Raw genomic sequence first — 20,318 nt, forward strand, 5'->3', positions numbered from 1 at the left:
CTCTCCCCCCCCAGCCTCCTCCCTCATGTGGGGTCTCCTCCCTCTCCCCCCCCCAGCCTCCTCCCTCGTGTGGGCTCTCCCCCCCAGCCTCCTCCCTCTCCCCTCCAGCCTCCTCCCTCATGTGGGGTCTCCTCCCTCTCCCCCCCCGGCCTCCTCCCTCATGTGGGGTCTCCTCCCTCTCCCCCCCCAGCCTCCTCCCTCATGTGGGGTCTCCTCCCTCTCCCCCCCCAGCCTCCTCCCTCATGTGGGGTCTCCTCCCTCTCCCCCCCCCAGCCTCCTCCCTCGTGTGGGGTCTCCTCCCTCTCCCCCCCCAGCCTCCTCCCTCTCCCCCACAGCCTCCTCCCTCGTGTGGGGTCTCCTCCCTCTCCCCCCCCCAGCCTCCTCCCTCTCCCCCACAGCCTCCTCCCTCATGTGGGGTCTCCTCCCTCTCCCCCCCCAGCCTCCTCCCTCATGTGGGGTCTCCTCCCTCTCCCCCCCCAGCCTCCTCCCTCGTGTGGGGTCTCCTCCCTCTCCCCCCCAGCCTCCTCCCTCATGTGGGGTTTCCTCCCTCTCCCCCCCCAGCCTCCTCCCTCGTGTGGGGTCTCCTCCCTCTCCCCCCCAGCCTCCTCCCTCTCCCCCCCAGCCTCCTCCCTCATGTGGGGTCTCCTCCCTCTCCCCCCCCAGCCTCCTCCCTCATGTGGGGTCTCCTCCCTCTCCCCCCCCAGCCTCCTCCCTCATGTGGGGTCTCCTCCCTCTCCCCCCCAGCCTCCTCCCTCATGTGGGGTCTCCTCCCTCTCCCCCCCCAGCCTCCTCCCTCGTGTGGGGTCTCCTCCCTCTCCCCCCCCAGCCTCCTCCCTCGTGTGGGGTCTCCTCCCTCTCCCCCCCCAGCCTCCTCCCTCATGTGGGGTCTCCTCCTCTCCCCCCCCAGCCTCCTCCCTCGTGTGGGCTCTCCCCCCCAGCCTCCTCCCTCTCCCCTCCAGCCTCCTCCCTCATGTGGGGTCTCCTCCCTCTCCCCCCCAGCCTCCTCCCTCATGTGGGGTCTCCTCCCTCTCCCCCCCCAGCCTCCTCCCTCGTGTGGGCTCTCCCCCCAGCCTCCTCCCTCTCCCCTCCAGCCTCCTCCCTCATGTGGGGTCTCCTCCCTCTCCCCCCCCAGCCTCCTCCCTCATGTGGGGTCTCCTCCCTCTCCCCCCCCCAGCCTCCTCCCTCATGTGGGGTCTCCTCCCTCTCCCCCCCCAGCCTCCTCCCTCTCCCCCCCAGCCTCCTCCCTCATGTGGGGTCTCCTCCCTCTCCCCCCCCAGCCTCCTCCCTCTCCCCCCCCGGCCTCCTCCCTCATGTGGGGTCTCCTCCCTCTCCCCCCCAGCCTCCTCCCTCATGTGGGGTCTCCTCCCTCTCCCCCCCCAGCCTCCTCCCTCATGTGGGGTCTCCTCCCTCTCCCCCCCCCAGCCTCCTCCCTCATGTGGGGTCTCCTCCCTCTCCCCCCCCAGCCTCCTCCCTCTCCCCCCCAGCCTCCTCCCTCGTGTGGGGTTTCCTCCCTCTCCCCCCCCAGCCTCCTCCCTCGTGTGGGGTCTCCTCCCTCTCCCCCCCAGCCTCCTCCCTCTCCCCCCCAGCCTCCTCCCTCATGTGGGGTCTCCTCCCTCTCCCCCCCAGCCTCCTCCCTCATGTGGGGTCTCCTCCCTCTCCCCCCCCAGCCTCCTCCCTCATGTGGGGTCTCCTCCCTCTCCCCCCCCAGCCTCCTCCCTCATGTGGGGTCTCCTCCCTCTCCCCCCCCAGCCTCCTCCCTCGTGTGGGGTCTCCTCCCTCTCCCCCCCCAGCCTCCTCCCTCGTGTGGGGTCTCCTCCCTCTCCCCCCCCAGCCTCCTCCCTCATGTGGGGTCTCCTCCCTCTCCCCCCCCAGCCTCCTCCCTCGTGTGGGCTCTCCCCCCCAGCCTCCTCCCTCTCCCCTCCAGCCTCCTCCCTCATGTGGGGTCTCCTCCCTCTCCCCCCCCAGCCTCCTCCCTCATGTGGGGTCTCCTCCCTCTCCCCCCCCAGCCTCCTCCCTCGTGTGGGGTCTCCTCCCTCTCCCCCCCCCAGCCTCCTCCCTCTCCCCTCCAGCCTCCTCCCTCATGTGGGGTCTCCTCCCTCTCCCCCCCAGCCTCCTCCCTCATGTGGGGTCTCCTCCCTCTCCCCCCCCAGCCTCCTCCCTCATGTGGGGTCTCCTCCCTCTCCCCCCCCCAGCCTCCTCCCTCGTGTGGGGTCTCCTCCCTCTCCCCCCCAGCCTCCTCCCTCGTGTGGGGTCTCCTCCCTCTCCCCCCCCCAGCCTCCTCCCTCGTGTGGGGTCTCCTCCCTCTCCCCTCCAGCCTCCTCCCCTCATGTGGGGTCTCCTCCCTCTCCCCCCCAGCCTCCTCCCTCATGTGGGGTCTCCTCCCTCTCCCCCCCCAGCCTCCTCCCTCGTGTGGGGTCTCCTCCCTCTCCCCCCAGCCTCCTCCCTCATGTGGGGTCTCCTCCCTCTCCCCCCCAGCCTCCTCCCTCGTGTGGGGTCTCCTCCCTCTCCCCCCCAGCCTCCTCCCTCTCCCCTCCAGCCTCCTCCCTCATGTGGGGTCTCCTCCCTCTCCCCCCCAGCCTCCTCCCTCGTGTGGGGTCTCCTCCCTCTCCCCCCCCAGCCTCCTCCCTCATGTGGGGTCTCCTCCCTCTCCCCCCCCAGCCTCCTCCCTCGTGTGGGGTCTCCTCCCTCTCCCCCCCAGCCTCCTCCCTCATGTGGGGTCTCCTCCCTCTCCCCCCCCAGCCTCCTCCCTTGTGTGGGGTCTCCTCCCTCTCCCCCCCCAGCCTCCTCCCTCATGTGGGGTCTCCTCCCTCTCCCCCCCCAGCCTCCTCCCTCTCCCCCCCAGCCTCCTCCCTCGTGTGGGGTCTCCTCCCTCTCCCCCCCAGCCTCCTCCCTCGTGTGGGGTCTCCTCCCTCTCCTCCCCTCTTTGGGGGTGGGATCCAACTGGCCATCATGCTGAGTCCCTGGAGACAGAGTCCCTGGAGCCCTGTGCTCCTGGGGTGTTTGTGGCTGTCGGGTCAGTGCCCGTCTCCTCTGCTCTCGTCTCCCGATCGTCCCTTGTTCTTCCCCTTTTAGGTTTCCTCTCCTGTGTTTTGTGTCCTTGTCTTTTCCCTCTATCTCTGTCCCCTCAACTCTTCTGTCAAGTACTTCTGCTCTCATATTGGAAAAGAGGTTTCAAATCCCCGGATGTACTTTCTTATCAGGGTGCGACCCTCCTTTCATCGGTGTGGATAGCGATGGTGACATTCGGACTTTCCCTCGCTCGCTTGACTGTGCTTCCTGTGATTCAGCTGTGGGTTTTGTGCCCAAGACACCGCCAGTGGCCGACCTGGGCCAGGCCCACGTATGTGGGAGCGTGGGCTGCGGTGGGTGAGACACAGGGTGCCAGTGTCTTCGTATCTCTCCTTCCTTTTGGCCAAAAAACGAAAAATGAAGACAGTGAGTGACACCCACCCTCCCCCCTTTTCCCCGTTTGTTTTCATCAGGCTTGGGGAAGACGCGCTCAGTCCACCCTCCTTGTGAGAATCCGATTTTCGCCGTCCAGCTTCCCAGAAGGGTCTAGACTATCATCTGACCTTGAGGAAATCGAGTCCGGAGGGATAAGATAATCATAGCTCGAGAAGTGGCAGGACAGGTCCCTCGGAACAGAAAGCCCTCACGCATGCAGAAACCGGGGAGGCACTGCTCCGTGGGGAACCGGGCACGAGGGGTCCGCAGGGGCAGCACCTGGCCAGGCCACTCAGCAGGCTGTGCCTGTCCCCTTGAAGGGTGAACAGCTGGCACGTGTCGGCGCTGCTCTCCTCAGCGGGGCCCTCCCGGCCGGCAGCTGCCCCGTGGCCCTCCCACCTCGGGGAGCCCTTCACCCTCCTGCAACACCACGTCCATATCAAGAGTCAATAGTCCCCACCATTTCCTGCTGCTCTGCGTCCGGGCAGCGGCCCATGACAAAGTCCCAGCCTCAGGGGACGGTGCTAGGAACGCCCTGATAGTGGTGACCGTGGCGACACAGCAGCCACGTGAGTGGGCACAGGCTTGGTTTACGACACCTTGGGACGCTGCCCACACATTATCTGCACCAAAGATGTCCTCAGAGAAAATAGCCTCGCTGGAATTTTCACACGAAGGGGTAAAAGGTCAATGAGACCTACACCTGCTCCCCCACAGAGAACCCGTTCATAAAATCCTTGGAGCCTTTCGAGGGCCCCTCGCGGCCCCCCAGCCCCACCCCAGAGTGAAGCATCTTTGTATCTCTGTCTGGTGGATTTTACGACGAGCGTGACCGTCACGGTCAATCTCCGAGCCTCCAGGCAACCACCAGGTCAAGACTAACTTTCCACGTCCTTGAAGCGGAAAGCTCTGAGGAACAACGCCTTTCTGGTCTGTGAAGCCTCCGGGGCCACAGGTCCTGTGGAAGCGGAGGCACCAGGTACACGGGGCCCGGTGGCCCGTCACACCCTGAGCAGAGCTGGGGGTCCGTCGTGGTGCCGGCGCTGGGATCTGTGTGGCTCTGATGTGGACCCTTTCTTCCTCCTGCTGTTGCAGCTGCGTTCCACGAGCCATTTTGTTAAACAGGGTCTCCGTGACCGGACCACCAGCTTCCTGCAGCAATCACGCCCTGTGTGCCATCGGATCGGTACCGCCAGCTTGATCCGTGGGGCTCTACGCAGCCCAGCCTGGGGCGGCCCCCCGCCCTTCCTCTTCTGAGGTCCTCTCCTGGCCCCAGCCCCGTCCCCAGCCCTCCCCAAGCCCCAGGTGCCCATCTCATGTCCTCCAGGCGCCCCACCGCCCCCACTGCTTCTCCCTGGACCCTCAGCCTTTCTCACACTTATCCCAACTTCACTTGAAGACCGATCCATGGAAATAGAAATCAGATAGAAATCCAATCTGAGGGACTTCTCAGATCTGCAAATTTGCGTCTTTCGCCAGATGGGCGACGTGTGGGGCCATTCTCTTTTCAGATTTTCCCCACCCCCTCCTCTGTCTCCTGGCCTTCCAGGACTCCATTTACACACATGTTGGACCTTCCGACACTGTCCCACTGGCGGCTGATGCTCTGTTCACGTTTTTATCTTTCTCATCTTTGTTCTTTATGCTGGACAGTGTCCACTCATCGAACTTCGAGTTCACTGTCTCTCCTCTCTCTGTCTGCTGTCAGGTCTGTCTGTTGAATCTCTTATTTCAGATATTGAATTCTTCGATTCTGGAACTTCCATTTGGTTCTTTTCGGTTTCTCTTATGTCAGGGGTCAGCAGACTCTGTCCCGTGGGCTGGCCACCTGTTTTTGTAAATCAAGTTTTCTTGGAGCACAGCTGTTCGTGGGTGTTATGGCTGTTTTTGTGATGCAGCGGCCAAGCTGACTAACTGCCGAACAGACCATAGAACCTACACGCCTAAGCAATTTGCTATCTGGCTCTTAGTGAAAACAAATCGCCAACTCCTTTTCTCTACTGAGATTTACTAGTTTTTTATTCATTACAAGTATATCTTCCTTTACACCCTTAAGCATAGTTACAGTAGTTTTTTCTAAACCCTTGTCTGCTAATTCCAATGTCTGGATCACCTTGAGATCCCCAGGGATGTCTGGGTCCCCTTCTCCTGTGTCTTCATGTGTCTGGTAATTTGGGATTGTTTCCAGGACTATAGCTCATATGTTGTAGAGAGTCTGTATTCCGCTGTGCTCCTCTGGAGAGCCTTGATTTCTGTGGTGGTGGTTGGTGCTGTGCTGTCATTTGACCAGGAATGGACTGAGACTCCAAAGAGGTCTCCCTGTGGTGACAGGAAGTTGGTACCTGCCTCTCTCGTGTGTAATTCAAGGATCAGCCAGGAATTTGGGAAGAGTTCACACATAGAATGTTGGCCTCTCGCTGCCCAGCTGCCGTGGTCACCATCATCTCTGCCCTCCGCTTTCTCAGCCCAGTAAGGCTACAGTTTTAACTGCTCTGGACAACCCCAGCTGGGATCTGCTCTCTGGAAAAAGCCATAAAAAACAGGGAAGTCAGGAAAACGAAAACAAAAAAGAAACCAGGGAACTCGCCCATTGCCGCCCTTTCCCTCAAGGTTTGGAGCCCGCCAGTGTCTGCCTTCTCTCCGTCTCTCCTCAGTGCCTAAGTTGCCATTTGACATGTTTCTTCCAGAGTTCATGGTTGTTCCCTTGGGACAGTTGGTACAATGGTGCTACCCCACCAGTGCCCGGCCCCGAAGGTATAATTGTCACAGATCCTGCTCCCAAACTTTTATTTAGTTTAGAGCCAGTCATGAAACCATAAGAAAGCAAAGCTTAAGCATGGCATCCTTTAAATTTTTTTTTTTTAACGTTTATTTATTTTTGAGACAGAGAGAGACAGAGCATGAACGGGGGAGGGGCAGAGAGAGAGGGAGACACAGAATCGGAAACAGGCTCCAGGCTCTGAGCCATCAGCCCAGAGCCCGACGCGGGGCTCGAACTCACGGACCGCGAGATCGTGACCTGGCTGAAGTCGGACGCTTAACCGACTGCGCCACCCAGGCGCCCCAAGCATGGCATCCTTTAATGTGGACTACCACAGGAGCAGCCTGGCCCAGGAGGGCTGAAAAGGAGGGGGTTGCTCGGGGAGAAGGACGCTGCTGTGAACGTCGTCCTGGTGCTCGCTGGGCTCCGGCTCCAGCTCCTGTCCCCGCACGCCTTCAGCTCGGACACGCACGCTTGGGCTCAGTGCTTGAAGCTGGCTGGGGCCCAGCCTTCCTTCTGTCCTCACTTCTGTTCACGATGGCTGCAAATGAAAGAATCTGATGCTTTCCTAGGAAGCTATTAACAATTTTCGTTTTTTAATTTAAAAATTGACAAAGTTTGCTTGAGTTTTGTAGGCACGCAATGTCTAAAGTGCCTCATGGCTTGTGAGCAGAAGGGCCAATCCTGAAAGGCCTCCTTTGCTCTCGAAGCTCTACTCAGGGTCCCGGAAACAGACCCTCCCTGGGGAGAGGCCAGGCCTGTCTGACAACAACTCTGAGCTCTCATCTGGAACATCCTTGCAGGCAGGAGGTGTGGGGTCAGCTAGGTAATATTTGAGGACACTATAAATATCTTCAGCTCCTGCCCTGGGCTTGGCAGCTGACACATTTGCTGTAACTAACTCATACCTTGGTGCCTCTTGAGGTAGCATGGAGGTCAGAGAGAGGGGGTCTGTTCCTCTCCCCGTGGGTGGTGGGGAGGGACTCAGAGCCAGTCCCGTCCTAGGAAAGCGCGGGAGGAACCTCACGCTGGTCTGTGGAGTCAGTGCTGGGGAAGTCACGTGCGGGTGTGTGTGTGTGTGTGTGTGTGTGTGTGTGTCTGTGTGTGCCCACCTGTGTCTCTGAGCACCTGTGTGTGGACCCGACTGTGTGATATTTCAGGCCCAACCCCTACACGCCTGCCCCCCGGGTGAAGGGGGTCCCCTGTGTACTCCCAGTGCTTCTCATTCTCTCTGGGAATGTTTCCACTGCTTGGTCTGGTTATTTTGTCAGGCAGCGTTTAATTGACCAAGGCTCGTGCGCGTTAAAGTAAAACCAAAGGATTTACTGTGCTGTTGCATTTGCGTGGACTCAGCTGAATCTTGCTGAGAGGTCCTTGGAGGCTGTGGCCACATAGGGCCTGACCCCAGGTCCTGGGTACCCAGCTGCATCCCGAGGGGGCGTGACACACGTCAGCGATGACCTTCCCGGGGGCCTCGGCACCCACTCTGTCCAGGGCCTGCTCCAGAAATGGCTGGCTGGCAGGCCGGCGCCTCCTGACCTTTAACATCAGTCAGAGGGTTTGTAATTAGAATGAAAAGTGTGTGTCCCCTGCGGTTACCACCCTGCAGCCAGGCCGTTCGTGCTTAATTAGCTGTAACTCTCCCGGCCGCGGCAATCAGTTACCTGTGGGTTTGGGAGTCGCTTCATTAACGTTCCCTTGTCGGAAGGGACTGGCCTCGGCAGGGGAGCTCCGGACCTGGCCTCACTCAGCTCCCCGTAGTCTGTGCATCTTGGTGCACTTTGATTTTGTCCTCTACCGTTCTTGTCACTCTGTCTTGTCAGTCCTAGGAGTACGCACCACGTGCCCTGCCTGCATTAGCAGCTCAAATATTTGCCGAGCTGGGGTTTACGCCACTAAGCTGCTGCTTCTCCAGTGTTCGAGGCCTGTGGGGAGCCGCTTCCTGCAAAGCTTTTCTGCCCGTGGCTGGGCCCGGGGTCAGCACAGCATGGCTGGTGCACATACTGAATCGCTGTCTGCCCTCTCCCTCGGCAGGGCACGTGGGAAAGCCAGCTCTGTGGGCTCCTCAAAGGCTCAGACGTTCCCTGCCTGTCCGGCCTATGAGGTTTGGCTTTTCCCCAGAAAATGCCGTGGGACTTTGAGGCGGAAGTTTGCACCACCTAATCGTTTCCCAAGGTCACAGCCACCCTGTTGGCACATGGCCTTAGGACGCAGGGCCTTTCTCCATGGTCATGGCTCAGGCTCTGGGCCAGGCCAGATGTGGAGGCCCCGAGCTGTGGGTCCTGAGGAGGTCGTTGGGTCACTGCTCCAGATTTGCCTTTGCTGGGTCCTTCTCTAACGAGGTGTAGCAAACAAGGGTTGAGAGGGAATCGGGTCTTTCCACCTGCCGCTGGAGTCTTGGTGGCCAAGCCCACTTGAGCACGCCGGGTGCTGGGTTTTCTGGTGGCCGTGGTGAGGCATGTGCCTCTCAGTTCCTGCTCCCCCTCCCTCTCTCCCTCCCCACTTCCCAGAGGCCCAGCTCCCCCCCCTCCCCCTGTGGGGTTGCAGCAGAGGCCATGGCTGTGCCTTGAGCGTCCACCCTAGAGTCAGAGATTTTTCACAGTTACCTGATGCTGGAAGAAGGGGTCTGCCTGTGGTGACTCAGCCTGACTGGGAACCACATCCCTGACTGCGTCCCTGCAGTTCGGGCCAGTGACCACAGGGCATTTCCCCTGCAGGAACTCGGCTTACTGGCTCCTAAAATGCCCATTATATGCTTAATAGCTGAACCACCAGCAAATTGCCACTTAAGAGTCAATCAAGTCTTCCGTTTAATTAGCTCATTACAGTGCAGCTGCCTTCTGGAAGGGGTCACGGGCATGGGGAGAGCCCGCCTGCAGGGCTGGCCTCTCTCACCAAGAATTCCCATCAACCAGAGGCCTTGGCTGGTTGAAACTGTCACCCTCCCTCGTGCCTGGGCTGGGTGGCCGGAAGCGCAGAAGCCCAGAAGGCCCGGCCCTGGCTGCCAACAGGATGCCAGCTGAGAGCACGGAACGAGGGTCCCAGGAGGGCGCCCAGACCACAGGACAAGGACAGCCACATCCCGCCCCAAACTCTAGCTCACGTGAGCCCATATGAGGCAGAAGCCGGAATCAGAAAGTTGCCCTGCGCCGTGAGTGCGTATAAAGTGAGGTCAGGCACGAATAGGGCGAAGCAGCAGCTGGCGGCCATACGATGTTGTAGGAAAGAGAAGGGGGAGGGCACCTGGGGCAAAATGTGACCCAAGAAATGGAAGGGAAGTCCCCACAGAGCTCAACCTCCCAGAAAAGGGCCAACACAACCTCAGTAAGACGGGCGCTCCAGCGAGGACGGCAAAGCAGGGAAATCGTAAAGAGGATTTTCATGGGTCAACACCCATTGTTAGACCTGAGAGATCATTGACCAAGGGTAGGAGACCTTAGAGCGAGAGGCTGGTGGAACCAGAAGGTCTGAGAGGTTTCCACAGACTTGGGGGGAGAGGGGAGGGGACACGGACAGCAGGGAGGTGGTGCCTGGGGTGGACAGAGCGGCACGGTCCAGGGGCAGCGGAAGCCCGGATGGGGGGCTTCACCGGCCGGGCAGCTGCTGCCACCTGGAACACATCCTAGGAATTCTTCTAACCTTTTCTCTGAGTCTTAAAATAGAACAAACACGATAGAAGGAGAAAAGGGCCCTGGGAGGTCTGTGAGCCTGCCTCACTCAGAGTACAGGCCTCTGCACCCTGAGGTCTTTGCAAGGGCGATGGGCCACGGGGCCCAGGCAGCCGGCTGTCAGCAGGGGCACCTCCGGGGCCCCCCGAGTCCCACCAGGGCAGGTTAAAAGGCAGCCGCACTTCAGGCTCCAGCACCTTGAGACAAGCTGGGTGAGGCAGCATGGAGGGATGAGGGGACGGGCCACGCGGGGCCTGGGATGAGGGTGCCCTGGGCTCAGGAGCCGCCCCCTGCCGCCCGACTGTCATGGGAGTCTCTGTCTGCCCCAGACCCACCCCTCAAAGGCAAGGAGACCCTGAGGAGGGTGTCCCAGGGGCCGGGTCCCGAGGGGACAGCAGTCGACAGTGGACTGGCAGGGCCTCCTGGCCACATGAGTGGGGCCGGAGGGAAGCGTCCACAGACGCAGACGTGGAGCCTCACTTCCCAGGCCCGTGTCTGTCCTGTGGGCTGGGACAGCCCCTCCCAGGAGGCCGGCCTGTCCACAGAGCCACCAGGCAGCCCCCACTCCCAGGCGTGAACAGGGAGAGCTGCTTCTGGTCTCCGTCAGCCCCGGAGCCTGCTGCGTTTCCAGAATGAAATCTGCCCGTGTGGGAGGGGCCCGCGGTGGCCCTGGACCAGAGGCTTCGCTCGGAGGGGTCCCGGCGCCCCTGACGGCCCCCTCCCCCGCAGGCTTCCACCTGTCACACAAGGTCACCAGCGTCGTCCCCGAGAGTGCACTGCTCATCGTGCTGGGCCTGGTGCTGGGCGGCATCGTCTGGGCGGCCGACCACATCGCCTCCTTCACACTCACCCCCACTGTCTTCTTCTTCTACCTGCTGCCCCCCATCGTGCTGGACGCCGGCTACTTCATGCCCAACCGGCTCTTCTTTGGCAACCTGGGCACCATCCTCCTGTACGCCGTCGTGGGCACCGTGTGGAATGCGGCCACCACCGGGCTGTCCCTCTACGGCGTCTTCCTCAGCGGCCTGATGGGTGAGTGGGCATGCCGTCTGCAGGGGGGGTCCTCGGGGTGGGGTCCCCGGTGCGGGGTCCTTGGGCTGGGCTCTGCGGGAGCAGGCTCTGGGCACTCCACTTAACAACGCTCGGTACAGAACACAGACCCAAAAAGGGGACGAGTGGTTGGGGTGACGGATGTCACCGGTGGGTCCACTTAACCCGCTTGGCATGTTTACAGTAAGGTTTAATGAATGAACAAGAGCCTGTCCAGGCAACCCCCGGCTGAGGTTCGTGTCCTGCCTGGGAATGACGCCCTGTCCAACCAGGCTGGCGGGTGGGTGGGGTGGGTGAGTCGGCCAAGCTGCTGTCCCTCCCCCTCAGCGAGAAGGTGGGGATGGGCCTCACTCCCCTGCCAGCAAGCCTCCAGGGAGAGGGAGGAGAAGGCCCCTTGGGCAAAGGCCGGTTGTGGAGCCTGGTAGACACCCACCTGAGCAGCGGCGGCCCGGGCGCCCCCACCCAACCTGCAAGGAAAGCCGCGCCGGCTTCTGCACAGTCACCGGTGCCCCTCCTGCCCCTGCCAGTGTCTCCTGCAGTTTGGGTTACTTAATTCAGCCCTGGCGTACGGCCGAGGTGCGCCCCACCCACCCGGGAGCTGGCCATTATCTACCTGGGAAACTGGAACAGGTGAGGCCAGGGGCTCAGCTGAGGCCTTGCGCAGATGTGCACGCAGCCCTAGACGCTGCCCGTTCCGGGGCTGCTGTGGCTGGCCGCTTGCATCATGGGTCTACAGGGTTAGCTTCCGGCATTGGGGGCGACCGATGAGAAGCGGGTGCTGGCACCACAGGCCCCAAACACCACCACCTGCCGAACCAGACTCCCAGGGACGGGCCCGGATCGGTGGTTTCCGTCCGGCTGAAGGAACAGCCTTGCACAGCATTCCTTGTGTGGATCAAGGCCTCAAAACCTTGATGACAAAGGACATGCATTGAGAAAGAGAGGCCAAAGGTCCCCTGACGGGAATAGTCACCTCACCTGTCCCATTTGTCACCTTGGGACTTTGTCCTCACCCCATGGGGAGCACGTATGCTTCCTGGCGCCCCCACTGCCATCTGGCACCGCCTCCAGGCTCAGCCCAGAGAAACCCCCTAAGGTTGACATGGGGCCAAACACGTCTGGCCGGGCCTTGGAGGTGAGTAAGCCCCGGGTGCATTTACTGGTGATGCCTCTAGGTGGTTGGGTACATCTAGGATGGCAGGGCCATCTCTAGCCACTGGACACAGGGGAGAGTCTCGGGGTTTAGAGCAGGAGTCCCTAAGGGGACCTGTGTTCAGTCCTCAGGGTGCAGCTGGTCAAGGCTAGGCATCAGCCAAAGTCACAGGTCAGGACAGCACCCAGGGGCCAATGAGCCTATCGTGTCCCTAGACACCCGGAGCAAGGCATCTGAGGAGTTGGGGCGGCAGGGACCAATCGGTCTCTGTAGTCCAATGGCCGGGGGCACCCCTCTGAGGAAAAGTCACCCTAGGCCAGGCCATAGGCAGGGCTGGCAGTGGGTATCTTGGATGGGTGTCTGGACGGGCCAGCCGGGGCTAGGCCCAGCAGAGGCTTCAGGCAGTCAGAGAGGGCCAGTGGGTGGTAGACTGTTGCCCCAGGGAGGAGAGCAGGCTGGCACCGGGACACTTCCTGCTTGGAGTGGCTGGCTTCCAGAATGTACCACCGGGTCTGTCTGGGCCCTTAGACAGTGAGAGACCCACGAGCCAGGAGGCGTTTAAAGACGGGACGGCCCCAAAATGTGGAATGTGCGTGTGGAGTCCCCGTGTCTGAAGCCAGGAGGGACTGCGTTCTCACCTCTGCCTCACCAACAGTGCCTGGAGGTAGAAAAGCAAACCCTACGATTCCCGTTTCAAAAGGCACATTTTAAACCCTTTGGAAGCTGGTTCTAACACCTGCCACTTCTTCGGGACACAGACTCTGGAGCCAGGCCGCCGGGTTTTCAGAGCTCACGGGGAGCTCCCTCCAGGGCCACGTCTCTCCGAGGAGACAACCTTCCAGGGGGCCCTGCGTGGCCCTAAGGGAGAGCCGGGCTCCTGCGGAAGCCCTGTCCTAGACCTGGAGAGGGCCCAAGTGCCTGGAGGGGTAGCGGTCCAGCCCACGCATGGCCTCTGTGTCTCCCCACCCACGTGGGCCTCCCCGATACCCTCCAGGCCTGAGGTCCGGTTCAGCGCATTCGGGCCGGGAAGGCGGCTCAGTGCCAGGAAGGCTCCCGGACAAGGCCTTCCTCGGAGCAGCCCAGCTGAGAGCAGGTGTGAGTCCCGGACGGAGCCGGGATGAGGCAACCATCCTCGGGTCCCAGAGGTTGTGTGTCCAGTGCGGACTGCCGTGCGGCTGTGAGTGCAGCCTGGTGCCGCTTTGGAGACTGAGATGTTGGAATGTTGGAAAGTGCATCTCAGCACGACCCTCGCCCCCAAGGGCACCAGGAACCCACTGGGCCATCTCAAGAAGCAGAGCTGAGCTCGCTCTGAGGACCTGCTCCTCCAAGGTCCCTTCCTACCCCTCCCCCCGCCCCCGCCCCACTCTGAGCCCTCGTCTCCCTTCTTGTCCCTCAGACCTCCCTGGTGGCCCCTCCTACTGGAGTCCCCCAGGATTTCCCCAGGCCCGTTGTGGCCCCCAGGATCCTGTGAGGCCTGCCCCTCCCCTGCCCCCTTCCATCACTTCCCCCCAGGCTGGGTCCTGGTGGCTCTCATCTGGGCGGAGACATCGCTTTCCAGGGAAGCCTTTCTCCCATGCCCGTTGAGCCCCTGACCCCCTTTCCAGCCCTAACCCTGGACCGCAGACGGCCCAGGGCAGGGGTCTGATCCCATGCTGTGCATGGCCGAGCCCCCCAGGTCCTTCATCTGCTCACAGCAGCCTCCCGGTGGGCCCCCCAGGAGGGAGTAAGCAGGCCCCAGGGTGGATGAAGGGAAGAACGAGGGGCAGTCAGTCCCCAATGGGGGCGAGACCAGCCTTTCCTGAAGGCTGTGGGAGCCCATGGGAGGCAGGCAGGCAGCTCTGACCCAGGTTCCACAACCAGCCAGCCCCAGGCCCAAGAGGGAGTCCCATCTGAGGGGCTTCTAAGCCGGCAGTCAGGAGGACGGAAGCCTGAAGAAGCCCCCAAGAAGGCCAGGGGAGTCGGTGTGCGGGGCTCAGAGGTCCTCGCCCAGCCGGGCCCCGAAGGGCTCTCCTTGACGGCCCTGCCTGTCCTGCAGGAGACCTGAAGGTCGGGCTGCTGGATTTCCTCCTGTTCGGGAGCCTGATAGCCGCCGTGGACCCGGTGGCCGTCCTGGCTGTGTTCGAGGAGGTGCACGTCAACGAGGTCCTATTCATCATCGTCTTTGGGGAGTCACTGCTGAACGACGCCGTCACTGTGGTGAGCGGGTGCTGGGCGGCCCCAGGGCCTCGGTGCTGTGGGCGGAGAAATCGGCCTTGAGGAGGTGCCGCGAGAAGCCTGAGAGTGGGTGTGGGGGGTGCTCTCCCTCTGCCCCCCGCCCCCCACCGCTCTGACCGGAGGAGGTTTCCCCCGCAGCCCCATCGCATGCTGTCCCCTCTCTCACTTCCTCCCAACTCCGAATGACTGCCTGTTCAATCGGTTCTTCGAACACCCTTCTCCCGTCTTGATAACACCTCACTGCCAACCCCACCACCAGTTGGCCAGAGCAGGACGCCTCTAACTCCGGGTCCAGAGTCCATGCCCCCGGCCCTGATTTCCCTAAGGGAGCCACTAAAGAGGCAAACAGTGAGATCTCGCCAGAACCTAGGAGGGAAGACGATCGAGCGCTGACCGTACCCATGAAGCGCCTCGGTCTCCAGGAGGGAGGCGGAGCCCGGGGGCTCGGCGGGGCCGGGGTGGGTGGGCAGGGGCGGGAGGACTCTCGGTCAGGGTGTGAGGCCGCAACAGATCCGTAAAGTGAACAGAAGGTTCATGAAATGTGGGAGCACTGTCTCAGCATCACAGTGGCCAGCACGGAGTCGTCGAAACCCAGCCCGAAACTGGGCCGCTACATCTGTGCAAGTGCGTTACAGGTAAGGCGGAGGCACGCACAGAGCACCTTCCCTGCACAGGTCAGCCGCGTGCTGCATCTCCGAGCACCTGCTCTGGGCCAGCCCCACCAGCCTGTCGCCTCTCCCCAAGGGCTTTGCAGACACAGCAGGACGTGAAGGTCCCTCTTGCTCTAAAAGTACCTGTGGCCTAAGAAATTCTCCCTCTTCGTGTTCCTTCAGGGTTCAGGAGAGTGACAGACCCTAAGCTTGTGCTGCACCAGATTTCTTCCGTAGCAGATAAGATGTTGTCGGGGGAATTTGAGAATTAATTTCAAACTTAATCAGAAATATAAGACACAGCTCCTTCGAGGCTGGGCTGCTCTGTGCCGTGGCTCCGTTTCTCTGGAGAAGCTCTAACTCATGCCTGAGCCACGGAGCTCTCCGCTTACAGCTGGCTTGAGCCTCGTCTCCCCTCCCACCTGCGTTTCCGTGGAGGCACCCAGGCTGTGGTCCAGCCCCCAGCACCCTTGGTGGCTGTGTGCCCACACTCTGCCCAGCACCCGAGAGTCATCAGGCCTGTTGTGCGCCTCCTGTTGTAGAAACAGCTCCACACCCCGCCTTTTGGGGTCCTCTGTCCCCTTGAGCAGACCTGGAGAGTTCAGGCTTGGGGCTCAGAGACCAGCTGTTTCCCCAGGAACCTGCGTCCTACCCTCGGCCCCTGGGTGTGGAGGGCTCAGCATAGGACACACAGCACAGCCTCCACAGCTGTGGCCTCGCATGCCCTTCCTGAGCCTTTCATCTGCAACATCTTGGTGGAATGAGGTTTAAACGTCAACATGCAAAGACACCAAGGGGTGTGATCCTATAATCGGGGGTTAACGCCAACAGCAAAGTCACTAAAAATGAAACTCTGGCTTCATCTTGGAACATGAAACAGAATTAAATGTAGTGGGTTAAATTTGTGGTCACCCCTGCTTTGCTGATAGTAGGAAAGGACGACGTCTGCTCGTAAAGGTTCTAGTTCCCTCTAGAATGTTCTTCTGCCTCTCGTATCCCACCCGCTGGCTCGTCTTTGGCCTTCATCTTCTTTTCCGTGATGCTCTGTGATGATTTCCTCCCGGCGATTTTTCGTTTCCTGAACAGGCCACCATGGCCTGCTTGACCCAGACCAAGTCCTCAAGGCCCGAGGCCTGAGATCAGGTGAGCACTGGCCGAGGTCCGGCCCGATGTCATGCTTGCCTCTCTGTCCCCCCAGGTCCTCTACAACGTGTTCGAATCTTTCGTGACGCTGGGTGGTGACAAGGTGACTGGTGTGGATTGCGTGAAAGGCATAGGTGTGTGGCTGGTGGGTCCGCACACCTGGGGAATGTGGGGGCCACATCTCTTCTCCAGCATTGGACCACCTCCAGGCTTTGACACCAGGCCTGCCCCTGGGACCCACAGCCTGTGTGGGAAAAGTCTCGGTGGCCGTCCCTCCTGTCCCCAACGTGTTTTACGAAAACAATTTTGTTGGGTCCCGCCACCCTGGGGAGGCAAGGGCTGCAGCCCCGTTAGGCCCACCAGAATGTCTGGTTGGAGGACATGGGCCCTGGTGTCCTGGGTGGTTCTGGACAAACGTTCCTCTGGGCAGGGACAATGACAGCCTGGCTGTATCAGGGGTGCAGGGACAGCCCTGCCCAAGGCCCCCTTGTCGGGCTTTCTCCATGATGGGGGAGGGGAGCCAGGCCTCCCAGCTCTCCACGTGCCTGGTGGCCTCTCAGGGGGAGAATTGGACGCTTGTTTGCTGAGTTATTGGCGCCTCTGTGGGGGTTACCAGGCAACCCACGATGAAAGGAATGGTCTGGAAGGACAGCCGGTCGGCCGTGCCCACACGCAGGGGCCAGCCACACCCGGCCACAAAGGGCCTTTCAGGCGGCTCAGCCAGTGTCCTCGGCCCCGCAGTGTCCTTCTTCGTGGTGAGCCTGGGGGGCACGCTTGTGGGGGTCGTCTTCGCCTTCCTGCTGTCGCTGGTGACCCGCTTCACCAAGCACGTGCGCATCATCGAGCCCGGCTTCGTCTTCGTCATCTCCTACCTGTCCTACCTCACCTCCGAGATGCTGTCACTGTCGGCCATCCTGGCGTGAGTCCCCCTTGCTCCCACGGCCCAGAGCGCCAGAGCCACACAGCTTGTGGGCCACGGGCCGTGCTGGTGTGCAGGGGTAGGGCAGGGCCCACCCACAGCACAGCCAAGTAGCTGTGCCTGGGAGGGGGAGGGGGGGGGTGACGGGTGGAGGGAGAGGGGCCCCTCCCTCCTGGGGCACAACCTTGTGGGTCTCTTCCCAGCCCCCATCCGCCTGGCCCGCTTCCCTCTAAGGGGTGAGAAGCCACTGTGGGGGTGAAGAATCTGGTCTATTCAGGTTTTAAATAAGGAGTTGGTGTTTTCACAGAATTGTCCGTGAGCTCTGCCTACACCCAGCCCCTTCCGGATGCTCTGGGTGGGAGGCTGGCTGGCACCCCCATGACCCGAATCTGCCCTGGCACCCGCCCCAGAGCCAGCCACCGCCAGGCTGAGGACAGACGCTGAGGCAGCCCACTGGGTGGCTCAGGGTTCAGATCTTGGGGTGTCGGGGGCCGGGACTGCACCCGGTCCTAAGCAGAGCCGAGCATGCCGACCAGTAGGGTGGGCATGTGCCCGGACACAGGCCAGAGTCTCAGCCCCCAGCCTCACTGTGTGCCCGTCCCGCCTCCAGCATCACCTTCTGCGGCATCTGCTGTCAGAAGTACGTGAAGGCCAACATCTCGGAACAGTCAGCCACCACCGTGCGCTACACCATGAAGATGCTGGCCAGTGGGGCAGAGACCATCATCTTCATGTTCCTGGGCATCTCAGCCGTGAACCCCGGCATCTGGAAGTGGAACACGGCCTTTGTGCTCCTGACACTGGTCTTCATCTCCGTGTACCGGGCCATTGGTGAGGACGCTGGGGGATGGTGGGGACCAGGGAGGGGGGAGGGGGTGGGGGGCAATGACGGGGATGCGGGGGAGATGGGGGGTGGGAATATGGGGGCGGGAGCACATGGGGGGCAGGGGGGGTGACTGAGGGACGCTGGGCACAGTGGGGGCAGGCGCTGGGGCCCGGCTGTGGAAACCAGGCACGTGGTGCTCGAGCACAGCCCTCTTGCCCGGTGAGCGGCGGGTCTGGGAGCTGCTGGGGAGCCTCACCACAGCCAGGCCGTGGGTTATCTTCTTCGAAACTCCAGGCTTTGTCACGGCTTCGGCACCTTGAGATGGAGTTAGAATAGCTGGGGGGTCAGGGTGGAAGGTTCTAGAACCTAGAGGAATCCATCTGGTTTCCTGAGGACTCATTGCGGATGCAGTCACTCATGAGCAGATTGAGGCTCATGTGAGGCAGGAGCCCCCCTGCCTGCTCCGGCCCTGGTTGCCACTCCCTGGTGTGCAGTGCCGGGGCGAGGCCACCAACCCACTCTGCCTGAGCTCACCAGGGCCTGAGGGCTCCAGGGAGCGGCTGACAGAGCAGAGCAGGGTCCTGGTCCTGGAGGCGAGAGCACAAGGCCTCGGTGTTGCAGCCCGGTCACAGGGACACCTGCGAAGTCCCAGAGCTGCGGGGAGCAGTTCCAGCCACAAATGCGGGGTGCGGAGCATCCCCAGCGGCAGGTTGGACCTGCGGCCAGGAGAGAGCACTGGTGTGGACAAGAGGGTTTGGGGAGAGTAGGGCTACAGCGTGCAGTTTCCGTGACCCCTCGCCCGGGACAACCTGTCACCGTCACTGCCCTTGGAGGGGAGTCGCACGTGTTGTGCCCCCAGGGCGGTGGCTGCCACTGGCCTGAGGCCCTCGAGGAGCCTGGAGCTCAGTGCGCTCCCCGCCCGCAGGTGTGGTCCTGCAGACCTGGGTCCTGAACCGGTACCGGATGGTGCAGCTGGAAATCATAGACCAGGTGGTCATGTCCTACGGCGGCCTGCGCGGGGCCGTGGCCTTCGCTCTGGTCGTCCTTCTGGACGAGCGGAAGGTGAAGGAGCGGAACCTCTTCGTCAGCACCACCATCATCGTGGTCTTCTTCACGGTCGTCTTCCAGGTAGGGGGGAGGGCACGCGGCCGCCGCGCCCCCGACCTCTCCACGCCAGCGGGGCGCTCTGTTTCTAGCCTCTCCAGCCTCCAGGCCCTAATTGGTTTTTGTAATTTTAGTAACTAGGAGACGTTTTGTAGGTTTTCATGTGGCCCCACAGGGGACGCAGCACGATTTGGCCTGAAAACGTTCTTCCTGTGCTGCCGCTGGTTAACGAAGCCCCAGTTAGGGTTTTATTGACCAGACACGCCCAGGAAGGTGTCCCACTTCTCCTTGCTTTTGGCAAGTCTAAGGAGCTGATTGGGGGACCCTCCGAGCAGGTCAGGTCTGTGGATAAGGGCGGCCCATTTCACCCTGTGTGCCTACGGAGGGGGTGCAATCAGGGGTTCACACACTGGGGGTGCCGTGGGCCAGGGTGGGCCCTGGGCGGGAGCCTGCCCGCCGTCTGGGTCAGTACCTGTCTTCCAGGGCCTGACCATCAAGCCCCTGGTGCAGTGGCTGAAGGTGAAAAGGAGCCAGCACCGGGAGCCCAAACTCAATGAGAAGCTGCATGGCCGGGTAGGGGACTGGGGTGGGGGAGGGGGGGCAGGGGCGAGGCAGGGCAAGGCAGGGGGTAGCCCTCCGAGTGATGCCAGCCCACTTCTCTTTCCTCTGAAAGGCTTTCGACCACATCCTCTCTGCCATCGAGGATATATCAGGGCAAATTGGACACAACTATCTCAGAGATAAGTAAGTGGCTTTAGGTGCCCCTGGCTGGACTGAAATGGGGAAATTTGGAGGCACATTCGTCTCTGCCCTCCGTTTTAACTGGAGGACCCACAGGGTAGAAAGGGCGGCTGACATTCCCCATAAACCAACCTCACAAAGCACTGGCTGACTGAAGAACAAGGATACTTGCCAAATTGTCTGAGACCCCCTTCTCCTGGGACTCCTGTTTCCCAGGAACCCCCGCCCCCTGACCCCCGACTGCCCTAGGACTCCTCCTCCCCCTGAAACCCCTCTCCCTCTGGGATCCCTCTCCCCCAGGACCCCTCCTCCTGCAGCGCCCTCCCCTTGGGACTCCCCCCCCCCCAGACCTCTCCTCCTCGGGCAACCCCTCCCCCTCAATGTCTAGCTCAAGGCCCACTGGACCTCAGCTAGATGTTCCTCTGCAATTTTGGCCTGGCCACATCCTCTTCTGCCCCGACCACTGGCCAGTATTCTAATTGTGCTGGATTTAAAGCCTCCTTCTGGCCAGCCTGGTTCTAAGTGTGGGAGCTCAGAGGTTCCTCCTGCTCCAGCCAGTCCCTCTGCAGGTAAAATATGTCCCTCTCACTGTAGCCAGGGCCCCAGGGCCCTGTCCTCAGCCTGCCCTACCCTTTCCAGAGTGTT

At 61.6% G+C, this 20,318-nt stretch overlaps 1 protein-coding gene across 5 annotated transcripts in view; it reads left to right on the forward strand.

Moving 5' to 3' along the window:
• Window positions 1–20,318, forward strand: part of SLC9A3 (solute carrier family 9 member A3) — a 46,325-nt gene that overhangs the window by 16,038 nt on the left and 9,969 nt on the right. For 3 of the 5 annotated variants that reach the window (XM_045443411.1, XM_045443422.1, XM_045443433.1), the window contains exons 2-9: window positions 10,603–10,905; window positions 14,112–14,272; window positions 16,139–16,217; window positions 16,825–17,002; window positions 17,613–17,833; window positions 18,754–18,956; window positions 19,416–19,505; window positions 19,606–19,676. In XM_045443411.1, coding sequence (XP_045299367.1) covers window positions 10,603–10,905; window positions 14,112–14,272; window positions 16,139–16,217; window positions 16,825–17,002; window positions 17,613–17,833; window positions 18,754–18,956; window positions 19,416–19,505; window positions 19,606–19,676 — 1,306 coding nt within the window. Of the gene's footprint in view, window positions 1–3,770; window positions 4,131–10,602; window positions 10,906–14,111; window positions 14,273–16,138; window positions 16,218–16,824; window positions 17,003–17,612; window positions 17,834–18,753; window positions 18,957–19,415; window positions 19,506–19,605; window positions 19,677–20,318 lie in introns of those variants that run through there. The other 2 variants (XM_045443443.1, XM_045443448.1) reach the window with 2 other exon arrangements.

This window comes from Leopardus geoffroyi, chromosome A1, assembly GCF_018350155.1.
Source record: "Leopardus geoffroyi isolate Oge1 chromosome A1, O.geoffroyi_Oge1_pat1.0, whole genome shotgun sequence".
NCBI classification, from domain to species: Eukaryota; Metazoa; Chordata; class Mammalia; order Carnivora; family Felidae; genus Leopardus; species Leopardus geoffroyi.